The sequence below is a fragment of the Rattus norvegicus genome, chromosome 4 (assembly GCF_036323735.1).
Source record: "Rattus norvegicus strain BN/NHsdMcwi chromosome 4, GRCr8, whole genome shotgun sequence".
In the NCBI taxonomy this organism is placed as follows: domain Eukaryota; kingdom Metazoa; phylum Chordata; class Mammalia; order Rodentia; family Muridae; genus Rattus; species Rattus norvegicus.
The window spans coordinates 150,671,157-150,688,123 of record NC_086022.1 but is presented as its reverse complement, the minus strand read 5'-3'; the positions used below and the strand labels follow the sequence as shown (position 1 = coordinate 150,688,123).

Sequence of the window (16,967 nt, the reverse complement as noted above, 5' to 3'; positions counted from 1 at the left end):
CATGACCCAAGCCGGCACGGGGCAATGGGAAGGAGAACCCAAGCCGGCACGGGGCAACGGGAAGGAGAAATTGAACAGAATGGGAGAACACGAGACCAAGGCACCTGCCATGAAGGGTCACACTCATGTCACCTGCTCATCCCGAACAGGCGCACTGCCACCAGCATCACCTGCACTGTGCCAAGGGGTACCCTGCCCTCTCCAGTGCCTGTGTGTGTGCGCTTCGAGAGCCGGGGCTGCGTGCACGGAAACCTCACCTTCTGGTACATGCAGAACCCAGTCATCACAGCCATCAGCCCAGGCCGCAGCCCCGTCAGGTGAGATCCAGAGCCACCCAGGCCCGCTCTGTCTCACTGTCTAGGCTTCAGGGAGCCTGACAGGTTCTGCTGTCCCCTCAGTGGCGGCAGGACCATCACCGTGGCTGGCGAACGTTTCCACATGGTACAGAACGTATCAATGGCCGTACACCACATTGGCCGGGAGCCCACGGTAAGGGGATGGGGTAAGTGGGAGTGAAGAGAGGCTTTGGCGTGAGTGAGGTGGTCCTGTAAAGTCAGAATCCTGAAGTTCCTGTCTACTTCACTTGGCTTCTCCATCTCTCTCTCCTTTACCCTCTCCCTTCAACTTCTCCACTCCCATGGCTTCATCGTACCCGGTCCTTGCAGTTCTGCAAGGTTCTCAACTCCACACTCATCATCTGCCCATCCCCCGGAGCCCTGAGCAATGCTTCAGCACCCGTAGACTTCTTCATCAATGGCCGGGCCTATGCAGACGAAGCAGCTGAGGAGCTGCTGGACCCTGCAGAGGCACAGCGGGGCAGCCGGTTCCGCCTAGACTACCTCCCCAACCCCCAGTTCTCCACAGCCAAGAGGGAGAAGTGGATCAAGCATCACCCAGGAGAGCCGCTCACCCTCGTCATCCATGTGAGCACCTGACTGGGAGGACGGGCAGTGGGAGGAGGGGGCAGCTGACCTGGGAACCCCACCCCCATCCCAGCATCCCACATACACCCACAGAAGGAGCAAGACAGCCTGGGGCTGGAGAGCCATGAGTATCACATCAAGATTGGCCAGGTGTCCTGTGACATTCAGATCATCTCAGACAGAGTCATCCACTGCTCAGTCAACGAGTCACTGGGCACGGCCGAAGGGCAGCTGCCCATCACAGTGAGTGGGTGGGGCTCCGGGGGGTGGGCCCAGCACAGAAATCACTGGGTGTTTCGTTATTCACGAACTCTGGCCAACAGAGTAGAGCATTGTAGCCTTGACAGATGGAGTAACTGTGGCCCAAATCATCAGTTAGTGCCAGAAGCTATTAAAGAGTTGGCTCCCGTGTGTTTTGGTGTCACACCTATAGTGTGGCCCACTAGTCATCGTGTGGAATCGTGGAGTTGAGCAGAGACCCAGAGGATAGGGCCTTTCTGTGCTACCTCTGCCTTATACCTCTTGCCGAGTCCCCCCTTACCTGCTCCAGGACAGCATCTCTGAAACCCCTCCTAAACCCCTCCTAGGCTGTCATTATGACAGCCCTGTACTGAGTTGCCCTCTGTGTCAAACTCTGGATCACAGTAGGTCTGGCACTGCCTGTTGACCAGGAGTCACTGTGGTCTTCTGTTGTCCGTGAGGCTCAGAGCACTCACCAGTGAGAAGAGCTGAGGCACAGCTCTTTCAAAGCCTGATGTGCCGCCCCATCCCCACTGTGTGCAGATCCAGGTGGGGAACTTCAACCAGACCATCGCCACCCTGCAACTGGGGGGCAGCGAGACGGCCATCGTGGTTTCCATTGTCATTTGCAGTGTCCTGTTACTGCTGTCTGTGGTTGGTAGGTAGCCTGTGCTCTCTCGGGAGAGTCCCTCTGAGAACAGCAGTGGGTAAGGGGTGGGCACAGTTAGGTACCCTGGGGTAGGGCAGGATAGGGTAGGATCCTCTTGCTTGGGCCGTTGGCTTCGGATGCAAGGCAGAGGAATCTGGGGGCTACTGAGTAAGTTTGTCCAGGGGAAATGATCCGTGTGTTTAATGTAGTCAATGTGGCATAAATAGCAGTGCTCCCCTACAGTACGGGGTGGGGGAGACAAAGGTACACTTGCCTCGGGACATGGCCTGTCAGTTCCTAACAGCCCTTAGGTTAGGTGTAGATGGTCCAGCAAATCTACACCTGGGTATCTACTCAAGAGAAAGAAACGTGTCCACATAAAATCTCGTACACAGAGGTTTGTAGCAATATTACCTACATAGACCAAGAGGTCACGACAGCCCAAAGGCCATCAGATGACAAGTGGGTAATTTAGGGTGAGGTAGAGCCATGCAGTGATGTTTTCAGCCACAGAAAAGAGCGATTGCCAAAACATCCCACAGTCTAGATGGGCTTTGAAAACATGGGAGTGAGAGAGACAGACACGAAAGGCTGCCCACGTGTTTTTATTTGAAGTTTACAGAATAGGCAGAGCCATGGAGACGGGCCAATTAGTGTCTGTCTGGGAGAGGGAGGAGATGGGAGCAACTACCTTCCCAGTAAGGATCTCCCTTGGACAGTAGGAACAGTCTAAAGTTCTGAGATGCTGGCGGTCACGTGGTGTGTGAGTGAACTCAGACACTGGCCTGTAAATGGGTGGATTCCACAGCATGTGCATTTGGAGGCCAGAAGTGTCGTACCTCAGCGCCTGTCATCTGTTTTTTGAGGCAGGATCTCGCACTGGGACCTGGAGGTTGCCAATGTTACCTAGGCTTACGGGCTGCAAGCTCTAGGCGTCCACCTTTCTCTGTCTTCCCAGCACAAAGATCACAGGCTCATGCTGCCACACCCTGCTTCTTATGAGTCCTGGGGATCCAACCCAGGTCCTCACACATGCACAGATGCTGCCCTGCTCCCATGTCTTGTTTGAATTTAAATTACTGTGTTCAATATGAAAAGGCTATGAGAGAAAGCAGGAGGAAGAGGAAAATCCTAAATACAATAGTATTTTTGTTCCTAAAAATACAATTACATATATACCATCACACACACACACACACACACACACACACACACACACACGGTACATATTATACACACAGACACATAGATACGCACACATCAATGGATACTACATCCCTCACAGGAAAGGCAGGTACTATAAATTGCTTTGAAAAGTTTAACCCAGAAGGTACATCAGGGCAGAAGGAGCAAACTGTCCACAATTCTCCTATCCAGAGAAAGCCTCCGATGAGTACTGTTTGATACATTTCTCTAAGAGACATCAAGGATTGTCCTGCTGGCTGGTCCCCAAGCCCTGTGTTGTCAGGGAGGGACAGACAGCAGAAAGGCTTAAGGACACCTGCTTGCCTCCTGCCCAGAGGCACTGAGGCCAGTGGGTAGAGCCTGTCCCTCCCATAACCTGAGGCAGCAGGCCCTCTAATGCCTTCTCGTGGGTCCTGGGGACCTGAGCCACCCCTCTGCTGCCCACAGCTCTGTTCGTCTTCTGCACCAAGAGCCGCCGTGCTGAGCGCTATTGGCAGAAGACCCTGCTGCAGATGGAAGAAATGGAGTCTCAGATCCGAGAGGAGATCCGCAAAGGTGAGTGCCAGGCCTGGGAGACGCCGCACACGGCTGGGCAGGATGACTCACAGTCTCTGATCTGTCTGTCCCACAGGCTTTGCGGAGCTGCAGACAGATATGACAGATCTCACCAAGGAGCTGAACCGCAGCCAGGGCATCCCCTTCTTGGAGTACAAGCACTTTGTGACTCGTACCTTCTTCCCCAAGGTACGCACCTTCCCACATGTGCTGCTTGCCACGGGGAATTTGGCTCAAAGCACCTTTCTGGAGCCTGCTCTTCTGTCCACAGCCGTCCTGGTTCCCTTTCTCCCATTTCTCTCTCTGCTTTACCTGATGCTCAATTTTCTGTATGGAAAGCTCCTGTCATGGCCTCCATGTTGACCCGCCTCTCCCCTCACTGAGGGAGCTGAGCAGAGGGGCAAGGACTCTGCCAGACTTCTTGGTCTCCACATTCCATTTTCCTCTTGGTGGTCCAGGATCTGTGGACTGACTGTCCCCTGTGCAATAGCCAAGGAAACATGGCTCTGCTGTCTTAAGAGCAACCCCCCCCCTCTAGCTTTTCCCAACCTCAGAACATAGCAGCTTACGTGCCTCAGTCTCCCCTGCCACATGTTCAGGGGCTCTTGTTCACCCGTGAGCATTGGGCCCCTGGCTATGCTACACTATGGTCTGTGCCCCTCTAGGGAATCCTGGGTCCCTGGCCACACTCCTTCATATGTGGCAACTCCAGGGGCCAGGCAGTCTGCAGTGCTAAAGCAGTGGTTTCTCTCTGCAGTGCTCTTCCCTCTATGAAGAGCGGTATGTGCTGCCCTCGAAGACCCTCAACTCCCAAGGTGGCTCCCCTCCACAGGAAACCCACCCACTGCTGGGAGAGTGGAATGTGAGTATCCTGGCCCCGAGGGCCTCTATGCATGCATGCTGTGATCTGAATCATTAGAAGGTAGTTACCTTCCCTTCTAGGAGACATTTACTCAGCTGTTCAGGGTGCTGCCCCCCTCCCCCACAGACCAAGCAGAGAGCACAGGCACATGATCTCATGCCAGCGCTGGTTATAGATAGGAAGTGGTGCAGATGGATGAGGGGTTCCCTGCCGCTGTCCTTGTGGCCTTTTGTCACCCTGCTGCTTCTCCGACTCTCCAACATGAGAGGTTAAGGGGCACACACCCTGGCAGGTAGTGAATGCCCTACCCTAGGAGGCATCTAAGCAGCCAGCCTGGGCACAGGGGCCTCCTGGGACACAAACCATCGGGTGTTGCCTTCCATTTCCACAGATCCCTGAACACTGTCGGCCCAGCATGGAGGAGGGAATCAGTCTGTTCTCCTCGCTGCTCAACAACAAGCACTTCCTTATTGTCTTTGTTCATGCTCTGGAGCAGCAGAAGGACTTCGCTGTGCGTGACAGGTCAGGCTGAGGGACACACAGGGACACAGGGGTCCCCAGCTGTCACCCACTGAAAGTCAAACTGCAGGCCCTGGGACCTCCAGACCTTCTTCATTGCCCCATGCAGGCTCCCAATATAGGCAGTCTTCTGGCCATCTGTAGGAGCTGCCCGGGAAGGCTGCTCTGACCCAGCGGGGGGCTTAGGCCTTACTGACACTGTGCCTACAGGTGCAGCCTGGCATCACTGTTGACCATTGCACTGCATGGCAAGCTGGAGTACTACACGAGCATCATGAAGGAGCTGCTGGTGGATCTCATCGACGCCTCAGCAGCCAAGAACCCCAAGCTCATGTTGCGGCGCACCGAGTCCGTGGTGGAGAAGATGCTTACCAACTGGATGTCCATCTGCATGTATGGCTGCCTGAGGGTGAGGCCCCTCTCTGCCCAGAAGCCCCAACCCTACCGGAGAACCTAATCCCCTTAAGGCCTGTGCTTTAGGGAGGGGTCACATCTTGCCAATGGGAGCGCTGTGGACAGGTGGGGAAACTGAAGCTTGGAGATGTGGCTAGCTGGCTGCAGGGGCGCACAGCACTCCCAGGGCAAACTGGAGGCTGGCAGGGTCTCATCCTATAGCCTTAGTCCTCAAGTCCTCTGGGGAGGGTGGGGGACAGGCAGGGTCTTTGGAGGAGCATCAGGTCCCTGCAGTCCTGAGCCTTCCTCTCATGGGAGGGGCGTAGAAGCAAAACTTCAACAGAGCAGAGCTTGGCCCAGTCTGACTGATGGTTGGTTGGAAAAAGCCAAGGGGTTTCCTGGAGCAGGTGACTCACCCTGAGCCCCCAGGGAGCAGTGGAAAGTAGACAGGGTTCAGGGCCAACAGTGCAGTCCGGATGTAGGGTACATTGTTGGCAAAGATCAGGACGAGGAGACATCACAGAGTTTCAGCAGCTGGGGCCTCTCTCTGGATTAGGCCAGTCAGGACATCATGAAGCACAACTCAAGGGCCTGTCCCCTAATGGCAGAGGGTCCAGCGGTCACCTAGGAATAGGACCCAGAACCAGAGCCTTAACTGTTCTGGACTTGTGACTGGTCTTTGCTGCAACCTGGCTGTGTGGTTCTGGGCAAGTTATTACCCTCTCTGGTCCTTAGTTTCATTTTGTCAAGTGAGGGACAATCAGAGAATAGGAAAGAATGGGGATCCTAGGAGAGAAGCCACGTCCTGAGCTATTGGGGACCACAGGGACCATTGTAGGCTCTGGAACCAGGTTTCTCAGCCACTGTGGGTGACCTCTGCCTGGCCTTCCCCTGCCAGACAATGGGGTGCTGGTGACTTCAGTCCAGAACACTACCGCAGGAAGCAGGGCGGGCAGCTGCCTGGACACTGCTGCCAAGGCAGCCTGATGTTATTACGAACTTGATTTTTCTTCTAAACCTATTCGCCATGGGTCATTCTGTCCCCATCCACAAAACAGCTGGACACTAGTCTAGAGTGTCGGGGAGGGCTCGCTTGGGGCTGCAGTGATCATAGTGGCCATGGCAGGAGGTAGCATGTGAAGCCTGCTTGGGTCAACATCCTAGAGACCTCCATCTTGGGTTTCCCGAAGGCTTCTTCTCACTCCTGCTGCTGCTCAGCTCTATCTGGGCAGACTCCAACTTTGTAGAAAGGCTCTGTCTCAGGCAGAGGAGTACATGGGTCAAGTTCCATTTTACTTGTTCCTTCTGTGCATTGCTGTGCAGGGTGCTTGCCCTCTCTGAGCTTCAGTGACAAGGGCTGGTCCCTGGCTGGGATGCAGTGGAGACACCCTGGAGTGGGAGCAGGTATCAGCATCTGTAGGAGGCAGTGTGCGGGGTGCCAGCAGCCCAGAGCTTGGAGGCTAGAACACAGAGAGGAGAGTGGTGAGATGAGGTCCTGACCCCTGACCCCTGATCCCTGCTCACAGGAAACAGTAGGTGAGCCGTTCTTCCTGCTGTTATGCGCCATCAAGCAGCAGATCAACAAAGGTTCCATCGACGCCATCACAGGCAAAGCCCGATACACACTTAATGAGGAGTGGCTGCTGAGAGAGAACATTGAGGCCAAGCCCCGGGTGAGCCAGGGGCAGGGCACTTGTCCAGGAGTGGGCGGGTGCTCTTAGCTGGGCCATCCTGGCCTCCAGTCTTGACTGAGCCTTGTGATGACTATGGCCCTCAGCTGACACCCCCTCTCTTGCGCAGAACCTGAACGTGTCCTTCCAGGGCTGTGGTATGGATTCACTGAGCGTGCGGGCCATGGACACTGACACGCTGACGCAGGTGAAAGAGAAGATCCTGGAAGCCTTCTGCAAGAATGTACCGTACTCGCAGTGGCCGCGGGCGGAGGACGTGGACCTCGGTGGGCAAGGGCGGGCACCATGCCTGGCAGCTGGCCGCTGCAGCCTCTTTCCCTGTGTTAGTCAAGGCCCCAGGGTTCCCCATGAGGAAGAAACCCTGCTTCTGCAGCTGTGGGCAACAGCAGAAAGCAATCAAGAAAATCGTCTCAAAGAGAGCTTGGTGGTTGGGTTTTGAAGGGTGTGTAGGAGTCCTGGTCAGACCCTGTACCAGAAATTGTTCCTAAAGTTCACTCGGAACCAGCCCTGCTCTGGACTCTGGACAGTTGGGGTGCACAGCCGGGCTCCCAGAGGGCTGTGGCCTGCTTCTGATTCTAGGAGAATGGGAAGTTTCTTTTGCTGTGGCCCAGACTAATGACTGCCCCTAGGGCCACCTCTTCGTAGTCCTGATGCCCCTTTTCTCCTCCAGAATGGTTTGCCTCAAGCACCCAGAGCTACGTCCTCCGGGACCTGGATGACACGTCAGTGGTGGAGGACGGCCGTAAGAAACTGAACACGCTAGCCCACTACAAGGTACCTAAACTGACCCAGCTGCCCTACCACCTCTCCTCTAGCCTCAGACCTCTAACCTCAGCCTCTCCTCTGTCAGATACCTGAGGGTGCCTCCCTAGCCATGAGCCTCACAGACAAGAAGGACAATACCCTGGGCCGAGGTAAGTAGGCTTGTAGCTGGGGAGGTGGTCCAGGCGTGGTGGAGGGCGCTCCCTTCTTGGGCCCTTTCTGAGCTGTGCTGGGGGCAGCTAAGATGTGGAGAGGGGGTCCCCACCTCCATGCTGGAGCAAAGTTGATTGCTTCCAGCAACTACAGCAAGGCCCCAGGAGGGCACATGCCCTTCCAAGAGGCCTGGGCCATGGCCTGATCAGAGCTGGTTGCATGACCCGTGGGCTCCAGGCCACATCCCTGCCTCCAACCCTAGTCCACGTCCTCACAGGCCCTAGGCCCAGATCCATGGGGGTCCCAGGGTCCAGCCTGAAGTAGAAAGCCACATCTTGGCTCTCCCCCTAGTCTTCCCCACCCACCCCAACTCGGGTTACCTTCCCCACCCCCCTCATTTGTTTATCCTGTATTTCCCTTTTGCAGTGAAAGACTTGGACACAGAAAAGTATTTCCATTTGGTGAGTGCCCAGCCTCAGGCCCTGGGGAGCAGGGCTTTGCTGGGCGGGGCTTTGGCTTTCTGCCTCCCTTAGCCTCCAGGAAAATGCTCCTAGGCCCTGGGAAAAGCCAGAGTGGGTGAAGGAACAGGGGTGGGCCTGGTGCGGGGCAGCACAGGGCAGGCTTCCATGGGAGGACTGAGGAGGATGCCCTTGGGTACCAACCTGGCCCACCTTGCAGGTGCTACCTACGGATGAGCTGGTAGAGCCTAAGAAGTCTCACCGGCAGAGCCACCGCAAGAAAGTGTTGCCAGAGATCTACCTGACCCGCCTGCTGTCCACCAAGGTGGGCCCAACCTCCATCTCCACCCCTGGAGGGGCTTAAAGGGGGCCCTGTGCTCCAAGGAGAAGTCTGTATTCTTCCTGCCACCCCACTCCCCAAGTACACCCCCACCCCTCCAAGAAAGCATCATTGGCAAACTCAGTCAAGAATCTTGAGGCTCAAGGATGTTCCGAGGCTGGGCCAGTGACGCACATCTTCCCTGCAGGGCACACTGCAGAAGTTCTTGGATGATTTGTTCAAGGCTATCCTGAGCATCCGAGAGGATAAGCCCCCGCTGGCCGTCAAGTATTTCTTTGACTTCCTAGAGGAACAGGCGGAGAAGAGAGGCATCTCTGACCCTGACACCTTGCACATCTGGAAGACCAACAGGTGGTGACCAGGGGTGGGGTAGGGTGGAGGTGTGGGGGGCACCATGAGGTTAGGGCGCCAGTGGTACGATGGCATCAGGGCAGCCAAGGCACCAGGGCAAATGATGGCCTCACTTAGCTAAGGCAGAGCCTGCCTGGCCTGAATGCTTCTTGTCTTCAATCAGCTCCTACTTGGCCATTTGTCCGGTGAGAGACTTAGCACTCAGTGCTGCAGTTTCCCCTCTGTGAAGCCAGAAGGCATCATATGGGCTTGCCTTTGCTCCCCCTCATGCCACATCATACAGAGGGAAATGAAGGCCTAGAAAGCAGCAGTCATCCGGGTCCAAGGGCACACACTGGGAAGTGGCAGTGCACATCGGCTGGGACTCCCACGCCTACTCTGTAGCTTCCTTTGAGGCCCATCTTATTTCTGGGGTCACACACTACCCCACCAAGAAAGTCCGAAAACTCTTTTAAGTCTGCCCCTCAGAAATGCCTGTGCAAATTCAGTTGCAGATTCTCTTGGCTCTGGGTAGGGGTGGGGGAGCAGGCACCCCAGGCTCTGCAGGGTTGAGCAGGGGGGGTTGTCCCCAACCCTCTCTGGCCTCCTGAGGACAGTCAGCCCTGCCTTCTTCGTGCAAGGCTGAGTGGGGGAGGAGCGTGGATGCAGGCAGCAGGGTGGGGGCTTCTAATGAGAACCAGGAGTCTAGATGCGTGCGTGCGAAGGGGAGGAAGGTTCTCTGGGGTGAGGGTTGGCCTCTAGCTGGCAGGGGAAGAGTGACATACCCAGAGGCTGCAGGGGCCGTGAGGACCAAGCATTGTCTACTTCCCGGCCCCTCCACTGAGCTCCTGCTCCCGCCTTGTTCCTGCCCCCACAGCCTTCCCCTCCGCTTCTGGGTGAACATCTTAAAAAATCCCCAGTTTGTCTTCGACATAGAGAAGACAGACCACATCGATGCCTGCCTGTCTGTCATCGCCCAGGCCTTCATAGATGCCTGCTCCATCTCTGACCTGCAGCTGGGCAAGGTTAGCCATTCCAGCAGCTCCTGAGTGGGAGGGGCGGTGCCTGAATTCAGCAAGAGTCATTCAAGGTGTGCAGAGAGCAGATGGCAGGCCAGAGGGAGCTCCACAGGCAATGGCAGAGGACATGCTGGTTCAGTGGCTAGAAGCCACAAAGGCCTCCTGAGAAGAGAGGTGACCTAGGTAGCCCCGAACTCCGAACTCCGAGGCCATGAGTGCCCATGGGTTCACAGAGCTAGGCAGGATCTGTAGGGTGAGGGCAGGGCTCAGGAGTCTCAGCCCACAAGGGAAATGAAATGTCACCACTTCACACATGCCTCCCGTGACAACAGAGAGCTGCCAGCATACGTCGTAGCACATGGTGCTTTTGGGGTGTTGGAAGTGCAGGGTGGGAACCATTCCCGCAGCCAGGAACCAGCTTCCAACCATCTCAGCCACCAAATCCTATCACCCTAATATGGGAGTAAACAAGACAGGCTGCAGGCTGCGTGCAGCGGGGGACTGCTGGCACCCGGCCTAGGAGCTGTTCCCATCAAATGAAAGTCCCCATGCGGGTCACCGTCCTGAGAGCCCCAGCATCGTGGGCCAGGGCCTCCATGCAAGAGGGAGGGCAGGCCAGAAGAGACAAAGGGACCCTGGTCCAAAGTCTGACTGAACAGAGGTTGTTTAGCCACCGTTGAGGATCCACCAAGGCCCTCTAGGTGGCAGTGGGGACAAGTCCCATCTTTCAGCCACCTAACTGCTGGAGTCTCCCTGCCCAGGACTCACCCACCAACAAGCTTCTGTACGCGAAGGAGATCCCCGAGTACCGGAAGATTGTACAGCGCTATTACAAACAGATCCAGGACATGACGCCACTCAGCGAGCAGGAAATGAACGCACACCTGGCTGAGGAGTCCCGGGTAGGTGGCCTTTGGGGCCTCGGCCCGGAGAGAATAACAGTATCCTTGGCCTTGGGGAGTGGCCCAGACCAGCACCCCTTAGGAGGGGGCAGGAGGACAGTAAAAATTCTGGTGCAGCCTGTTTCCCCCCTTTGCCTGCACCTTCATTGCAGTGTGTTTTCTAAAGTCCAAGGATGGGGTAGATTGTGCTCCTGAAGATGTGTGAGGTTAGAATCCTGGGTCCAGGAAGCCAGTGTGTCCCCATGTTAGAGGGGCCTAAGTGTAATCTTATCAACAGCCCTCATCTGTAGGTCAAACCTCCCCATTTGCTGGGTGGTGGTGGCACGCACCTTTAATCCCAACACTTGGGAGGTAGAAGCACGCAGATCTCTGAGTTTGGGGCCAGCTTGGTCTACAGAGCAAGTTTCAGGACTGCCAGAGCTATGCAGAGAAACCCCACATCAATCAAACAAACAAAGACACCTCCCCTTTCTTCTTGCGTCACTTTTATAGAAATACCAGAATGAGTTCAACACAAATGTGGCCATGGCTGAGATCTATAAATATGCTAAGAGGTATCGCCCACAGGTGAGTTCCCCCTCCCAAGATTTGCCCTCTTTAGCCAATAAAAACGAACCTCTAGATTTATCTGGGGGTGCTGGCACTTTGATGAGGTCTCTGGTGGGTGCCCTCCTAGGATCTCGGGCACGGCACAGCTGACTCACTGTAACTTCCCTCAGATCATGGCTGCCCTGGAGGCCAACCCCACTGCCCGCAGGACCCAGCTGCAGTACAAGTTTGAACAGGTGGTCGCTCTGATGGAAAATAATATCTATGAGTGTTACAGCGAGGCCTGATGCAGAAGAGTGACCCGAGCTGCCGCCAGGGAGACCGCACACAGGCCACTTGGGCCTCCACTTGGTTTCTTCCCCACACCCCTCACTTGGGCTGGGAACTGACAAAGAGGAGCCTGCTGGGCTAGGAGGGGACACTGGCCTCAGTGTCCGGCTGCAGAGCTCTCAGCCTTGTCCCCTCCACCTGCCCAAGACCCGACCGACTCTGGGATGAAGGCCTTGACTATCGATCGCTGCCAGTCCCTGATAAGACTTTCCCTGCCAACCAGGACAGCCCAGCCGTGCCTGCCCGCTCACTCTGTTTCAGGCGGCTTGGCACATGTTGGGAGAGGCGGCCATATCCCAGAACACTACCTCATCCACCTGGCAGAGGGATTTCTGCTTCAGCCACCAAGCAGTTGTCTATGTCCCTCATCCAGAGGGGGCCCTGGCCACCAACAGTTCCAAGCAGGGTCAGCTGTTTGCTGTCCCATCGGCCAGTGGCAGCATGGGCAGTGCCCATTGCCCACAGAATGGTGGAGAGGGGGTCAGGCTGGGAGCTCCTGGTCCCCACGAAAGGAGGAAGGTGAAGGTGCGAGCTGTAGCTGGACTACTTGATCTTCCTGCAAGTGTTTCTAAAGAGCACCACTTTTTTGTTTTTTGTTTGTTTTTTTTTAAGAAAAAAAATCTTTTATATATTAAAAAAAAAACAAAAACAAATCTTATGCACCAACTGTGAATAGCTGCTGCTTGTGCAGATCCCCAGGGGCTCCCGGTGACACACTGGAAATGACTGTTCCAGGGGACAGAAAACACTCATCTGTCCCCAGCACAGGCTCCCCCTTCCCCCCACAGCTACTAGGACTGGCTCACAGCCCAAGGGGGCTGGGCTGGAGGGAAAGGCTGGGATGCTCTGGAACATTCTTTACAATAAAAGCCTGCCGGGAAAACCTACCATGGGCTTCAGCCTTTGTCCTGAGATGGCGGGCGAGGGAAGATAGGGCGGTCTCTTCAGCCCGTTTGTGGCACAGAGGAAGTGCAGAGCCTGACCTCACACTCTGCCTTGGACACAGCCTAAGGGAAGACCTCTCCCTTATGCCTGCCAGGAGTTTGCGGCTGCACCCTGTGGACACACATCCTCAGGGACAGCCCTGACACCTGGGAGGATGTCAGCACCTCGAGTTCTTCCAAGTCAGTGCCCCTCACATTTGTGCTATGCAGGGCATGGGACTGAGAGCCCTGTGCTGTCTTAAGCACACACTCTTCCCTGAGCTGTACCCAGCCCTCACATCCTTGTCTTTATTCAAACCTAAGAGAAGCAGGTTATTTTGTCCTCATTTTGCAGATGTAAAAACAGTGTCAAGGGGACTGAAGGGGTTCAAGAGGTCACACAGCCAAGAAGGGCAAACTGGGTCCCCTTCTCTCAACCCAAGTTCCTCCAGGCAAGTTTCCACCTCCAAATTGGAAGGGGTTCCAAACTGACCATACTCACACCCCCAAATCTTTCATCTAATCTTGGGAAATACACCCCGTATTTCAGACAAAGAAACTCAGTCTCTCCAGGGTCAGCCATGGCCGGCACACTTCTCACAGCAGTCACCCTCAGCTCATCTGACCTGGGTTGATACCACTGTCCCGCCTGGGGCCCCAGTTTCTCAAGGCTGAGTCAGTGAGGTTCTCCCCAGAAGCAGGATGTGGCGGAGACAGCCGGAGTGATGGCCACTTGCATATGTCCCCTCAAGAAGGAAAGTCCCCATCTTGCTCTCCAAAAGTGAGCCGGTTCTAAAATTCCCAACAACAAAGTCCAAGACCCAACCTAGAATTCACCAGCTCAAAAAAAGTGAACAACCTCTCGCTCCAAAAATAGCTTCCTCCTGTGCAGGCTGCGGGCGGAGAAGCCTCTTTATCTCTCAGATTTCTGCTGCCGAGGATTCTTATTAAGGAGCAGATTTGCTAATTTCAATTATTGGCAGATTTGATGGTTTGGATTTTTTTCCCTGATGAGGTGTGACTCCAGAATGAATTCATAAAACCCTGGAAAATACAACTGCAAAAAAAAAAAAAAAAAAAAAAAAAAAAGCCCGAGAGAATAAAAGTCTCGAGTGCTTATGGGGACATTGGCACAGGCACCGGCCACACACAAGGCCAGGGCACCTTTGCCTTAGGGGAGCCAGGATGAATCAGTCCACTCTCCATTCTAAAACCCGACTTTTCCCTTGCACAACAATATGTCAGGAACATCTTTCTAAGCCATTAAATATTCCCCAGTCTGGCTACACATCTCATTAACATACAGCTCCTCGCTGACATTCAAAAGGGCTCTATGCATAGATCTAGTTTCCAGGGCCACTGGCATTGCCAAATGGGCAACCTCCATGAACTGCAGTCCTTGCCTGGGACCCCAAAGACGTGCCTGGCAGCCATGGGGACCCAGGCAAGGACCCGGATGGAGCATCCTCAAGCCTAAGTGCAAAGTGGAGGAAACAACACAGCTGAGGGCTGACGTCCCAAGTCTCTAAGACAGTGCAAGGTCTATCCCCTCCCTGTCACGGGGCAGGGCTGATGGCTCCCTTGCTCCTGGAGGCAAGAGGCTGCAGACTGTCTTCCCCAGCCTCAGACCTCACCATGCAGGAGCAGAGGCAAAAGCCCAGCCTCTGCTTGAGAAATACCAGCCTGCCATCTGCCGGGTGCCCCTCGGGGCCTGCTGACAGGCACATTATAGACACCCCAGGGAACCAGCAGAACTAGACAGAGCTTTCTACGGGACTCCAGAGAGAAGCCGTGGACAGCATAGAAGCCTGAGCCCCATGCTGGGCACTTGGTTTCCCTGGTGCTGCCTGGTCCTTTCCCAAGCATCCCCCCTTATTGAAGATGCCCCCCAGATGTACCCATTCCTTTGAACCCACCCTCTTGGCTTTGGCAGAGTCCCCACCTCACCAAGCAGACCCAGAACTATGGACATATCTTTGACCCCTTCTGGCTACCACCAAGCCTCACCTACCATATTGAAGGCCACCTCTTCCCTCATCTGTGCTATAACAGGGGTGCTGTGGTGGGCTACATGCTTCTGCCATGCTCCTAGGGCCCCTCCCTCCTCCTGTTCTTTCTTTCCTTACAACCATGACAGTAAACCCACAGAGCCCATCCTTCATGGTGCAGTGCCTGCCAGCAGCCCATCCTGCGAGTCCTGTCACGTCATTCCAACGTTCAGATGCCAAGAGCAGCACCAGCCATTTGCTTAGGCATTTGTCATGGGGACATTGTCCTTTTCTACCAGGTGTCAGTAGGGCGAGTTGGAAGGCCATGCGTGCCTATGGCAGCCATGACCAGAAGCTCAGCAGGACTGAACTGGGTGCCTTGGCTCTCCACAGGTGGTGTGAGCTTCCCTACAGCATGAGGGGTGTCTATGAAAGTACAGGAACCTCCAAAAGTTAAACGTTGTGTGTGTGTGTGTGTGTGTGTGTGTGCGTGTGTGTGCGTGTGTGTGCACGTGCATGTGTCTGTAGGTACACAACCTGTTTGTCCATGTGTGGAGTTCAGAGGTTGACACAGGTGGCTTCCTCAATCACTTCACCTTGTTTGCATCCCAGTGGCAGTCATGTGGAACATACATGTGCAGGCCCAGGGTTGGTAGGAATCATCAATAACTTCCCCCTTATTCCCCAAGGCAGTCTTAGTCAAATGCGAGCTTCCTGATAAGCGTAGTCTTTTTAACCAGCCTGCTCTGAGGGTCCCATCTAAGTTAAGGTTTCTATTACTGTGATGAAACACTGTGACTAAAGCAACTTGGGGGAAATGGGTGTGCGTCACCCTTTACACAGCTCACAGGTTACAGTCTATCGCTGAAGGCAGGCACTGAAGCAGAAGCTGCGGCGGAATGCTGCTTATTGCCTTGCTCAGTCATTTTCTTATACAACCAAGGACACCAGCCCACGAGGACTGTCCACAAAGATCGGGGCCCACCCTCCTATAGCAATCATTAATCAAGAAAATTCCCCACAGGCTAATCTGGTAGGGATGTTCTCTCAGTGGAGTTCTTCCCAGATGACTCTAGCTTGAGCTTATGTCAATGTGACCAAAACTAGAAACATAGTCCTACAAGCTAGGACACGGTCTCCACCCGCTGAAGCTGAAATTAATGGCATACACAATAACCACTTGGCACTTATGTGGTTCTGGGGAACAAACTCTGGTCTCATACACAGCAAGTGCTTTGCTGTAACCACTGAGCCACCTCTTCAGCCCTCCACCTTTTTGAGACCTTTGAGTCTTTCACATGTATGTAGCCTGCTGTTTTAGCTTAGGCTATTTGGGTAGTGAGTCCTGGGGATCCTCCTGTCTCTACCATGACACTGGGACACTGGGGTAATGCACATGCACCACTGTACCAGCTTTTTATGTGAGTGGTTGGGATTTGAATTCTAGTCTTCATGCTTATGTAGCCAACACTTTACCCACTGAGCCATCCTGCCTCCTCTGAAGCTGAAGTCTCAGATTTGTCCTGACACTGCCCTCTGATCAAGCAATGCAGAGCAGAGACTCAGGGTGAGGGAACTGACTATCCATGGGAAACGTTTCAGATGTTTTAAAGCATTGCAGACTTTATCCCCTCCACTCGTCTCACCCTTTGACCACGTAAGGTGTGCACACATATCCCTGCCCTAGGGTCATTGGTGGATTGCCAACTTGACTAGATTCAGAGTCACCTAGGGACACCCAGAGATGTTTAAGTGGGAAGACCCACTCCACCTTGTGGGCTGGAGTCCCACACAGAAAGGAGGAGGAAAAGTTGAGCCAAGCACCACCACCCATTCATCTCTGTTCCCTGACTAAAGCCAGCACCTCACTTCTGCTGCTGGGCCTTTTCTGCCATGGTGGACTATGTCCCTTGAAGCCATGAGCTAAAATAAACCCTACTATGCTTACCTCTCTTCTGTCTGGTGAATTATAGCAACACGGACAGTAACCAGGACAGGGCCTTTGTGCCCTCCCCTTCTCTTACTGAATCCAGACTTAGGGTCCTGCTCAACTGCCCTCCTCCCATCTAAAACTGCACCAAGGGCAAGCAAGACGTCTTACTGGACAGAGGCACTTGCTACCAAACTCGATAACCCAAATTCCATCAGGACCCACAAAGTGGAAGAAGAGGACGTCTTCAAATTGTTGTCTGACCT

At 54.5% G+C, this 16,967-nt stretch overlaps 1 protein-coding gene across 3 annotated transcripts in view; it reads left to right on the top strand.

The window, feature by feature from the left end:
- The window catches only part of Plxnd1 (plexin D1), a 40,330-nt gene extending 27,583 nt beyond the window's left edge, over positions 1-12,747 (top strand). Inside the window, exons 16-36 of one of the 3 annotated variants that reach the window (NM_001395052.2) lie at positions 150-317; positions 399-489; positions 666-923; positions 1,017-1,166; positions 1,707-1,821; positions 3,445-3,552; positions 3,629-3,741; positions 4,310-4,414; positions 4,806-4,936; positions 5,144-5,342; positions 6,853-6,999; positions 7,127-7,283; positions 7,688-7,791; positions 7,868-7,931; positions 8,359-8,393; positions 8,611-8,715; positions 8,918-9,081; positions 9,938-10,085; positions 10,841-10,981; positions 11,474-11,548; positions 11,701-12,747. In NM_001395052.2, coding sequence (NP_001381981.2) covers positions 150-317; positions 399-489; positions 666-923; positions 1,017-1,166; positions 1,707-1,821; positions 3,445-3,552; positions 3,629-3,741; positions 4,310-4,414; positions 4,806-4,936; positions 5,144-5,342; positions 6,853-6,999; positions 7,127-7,283; positions 7,688-7,791; positions 7,868-7,931; positions 8,359-8,393; positions 8,611-8,715; positions 8,918-9,081; positions 9,938-10,085; positions 10,841-10,981; positions 11,474-11,548; positions 11,701-11,817 — 2,695 coding nt within the window. In that variant the 3' untranslated portion in view covers positions 11,818-12,747. Of the gene's footprint in view, positions 1-149; positions 318-398; positions 490-665; positions 924-996; positions 1,167-1,706; positions 1,822-3,444; positions 3,553-3,628; positions 3,742-4,309; positions 4,415-4,805; positions 4,937-5,143; positions 5,343-6,852; positions 7,000-7,126; positions 7,340-7,687; positions 7,792-7,867; positions 7,932-8,358; positions 8,394-8,610; positions 8,716-8,917; positions 9,082-9,937; positions 10,086-10,840; positions 10,982-11,473; positions 11,549-11,700 lie in introns of those variants that run through there. The other 2 variants (XR_005503232.2, XR_005503233.2) reach the window with 2 other exon arrangements.
- Positions 12,748-16,967: the final 4,220 nt, after the last annotated feature.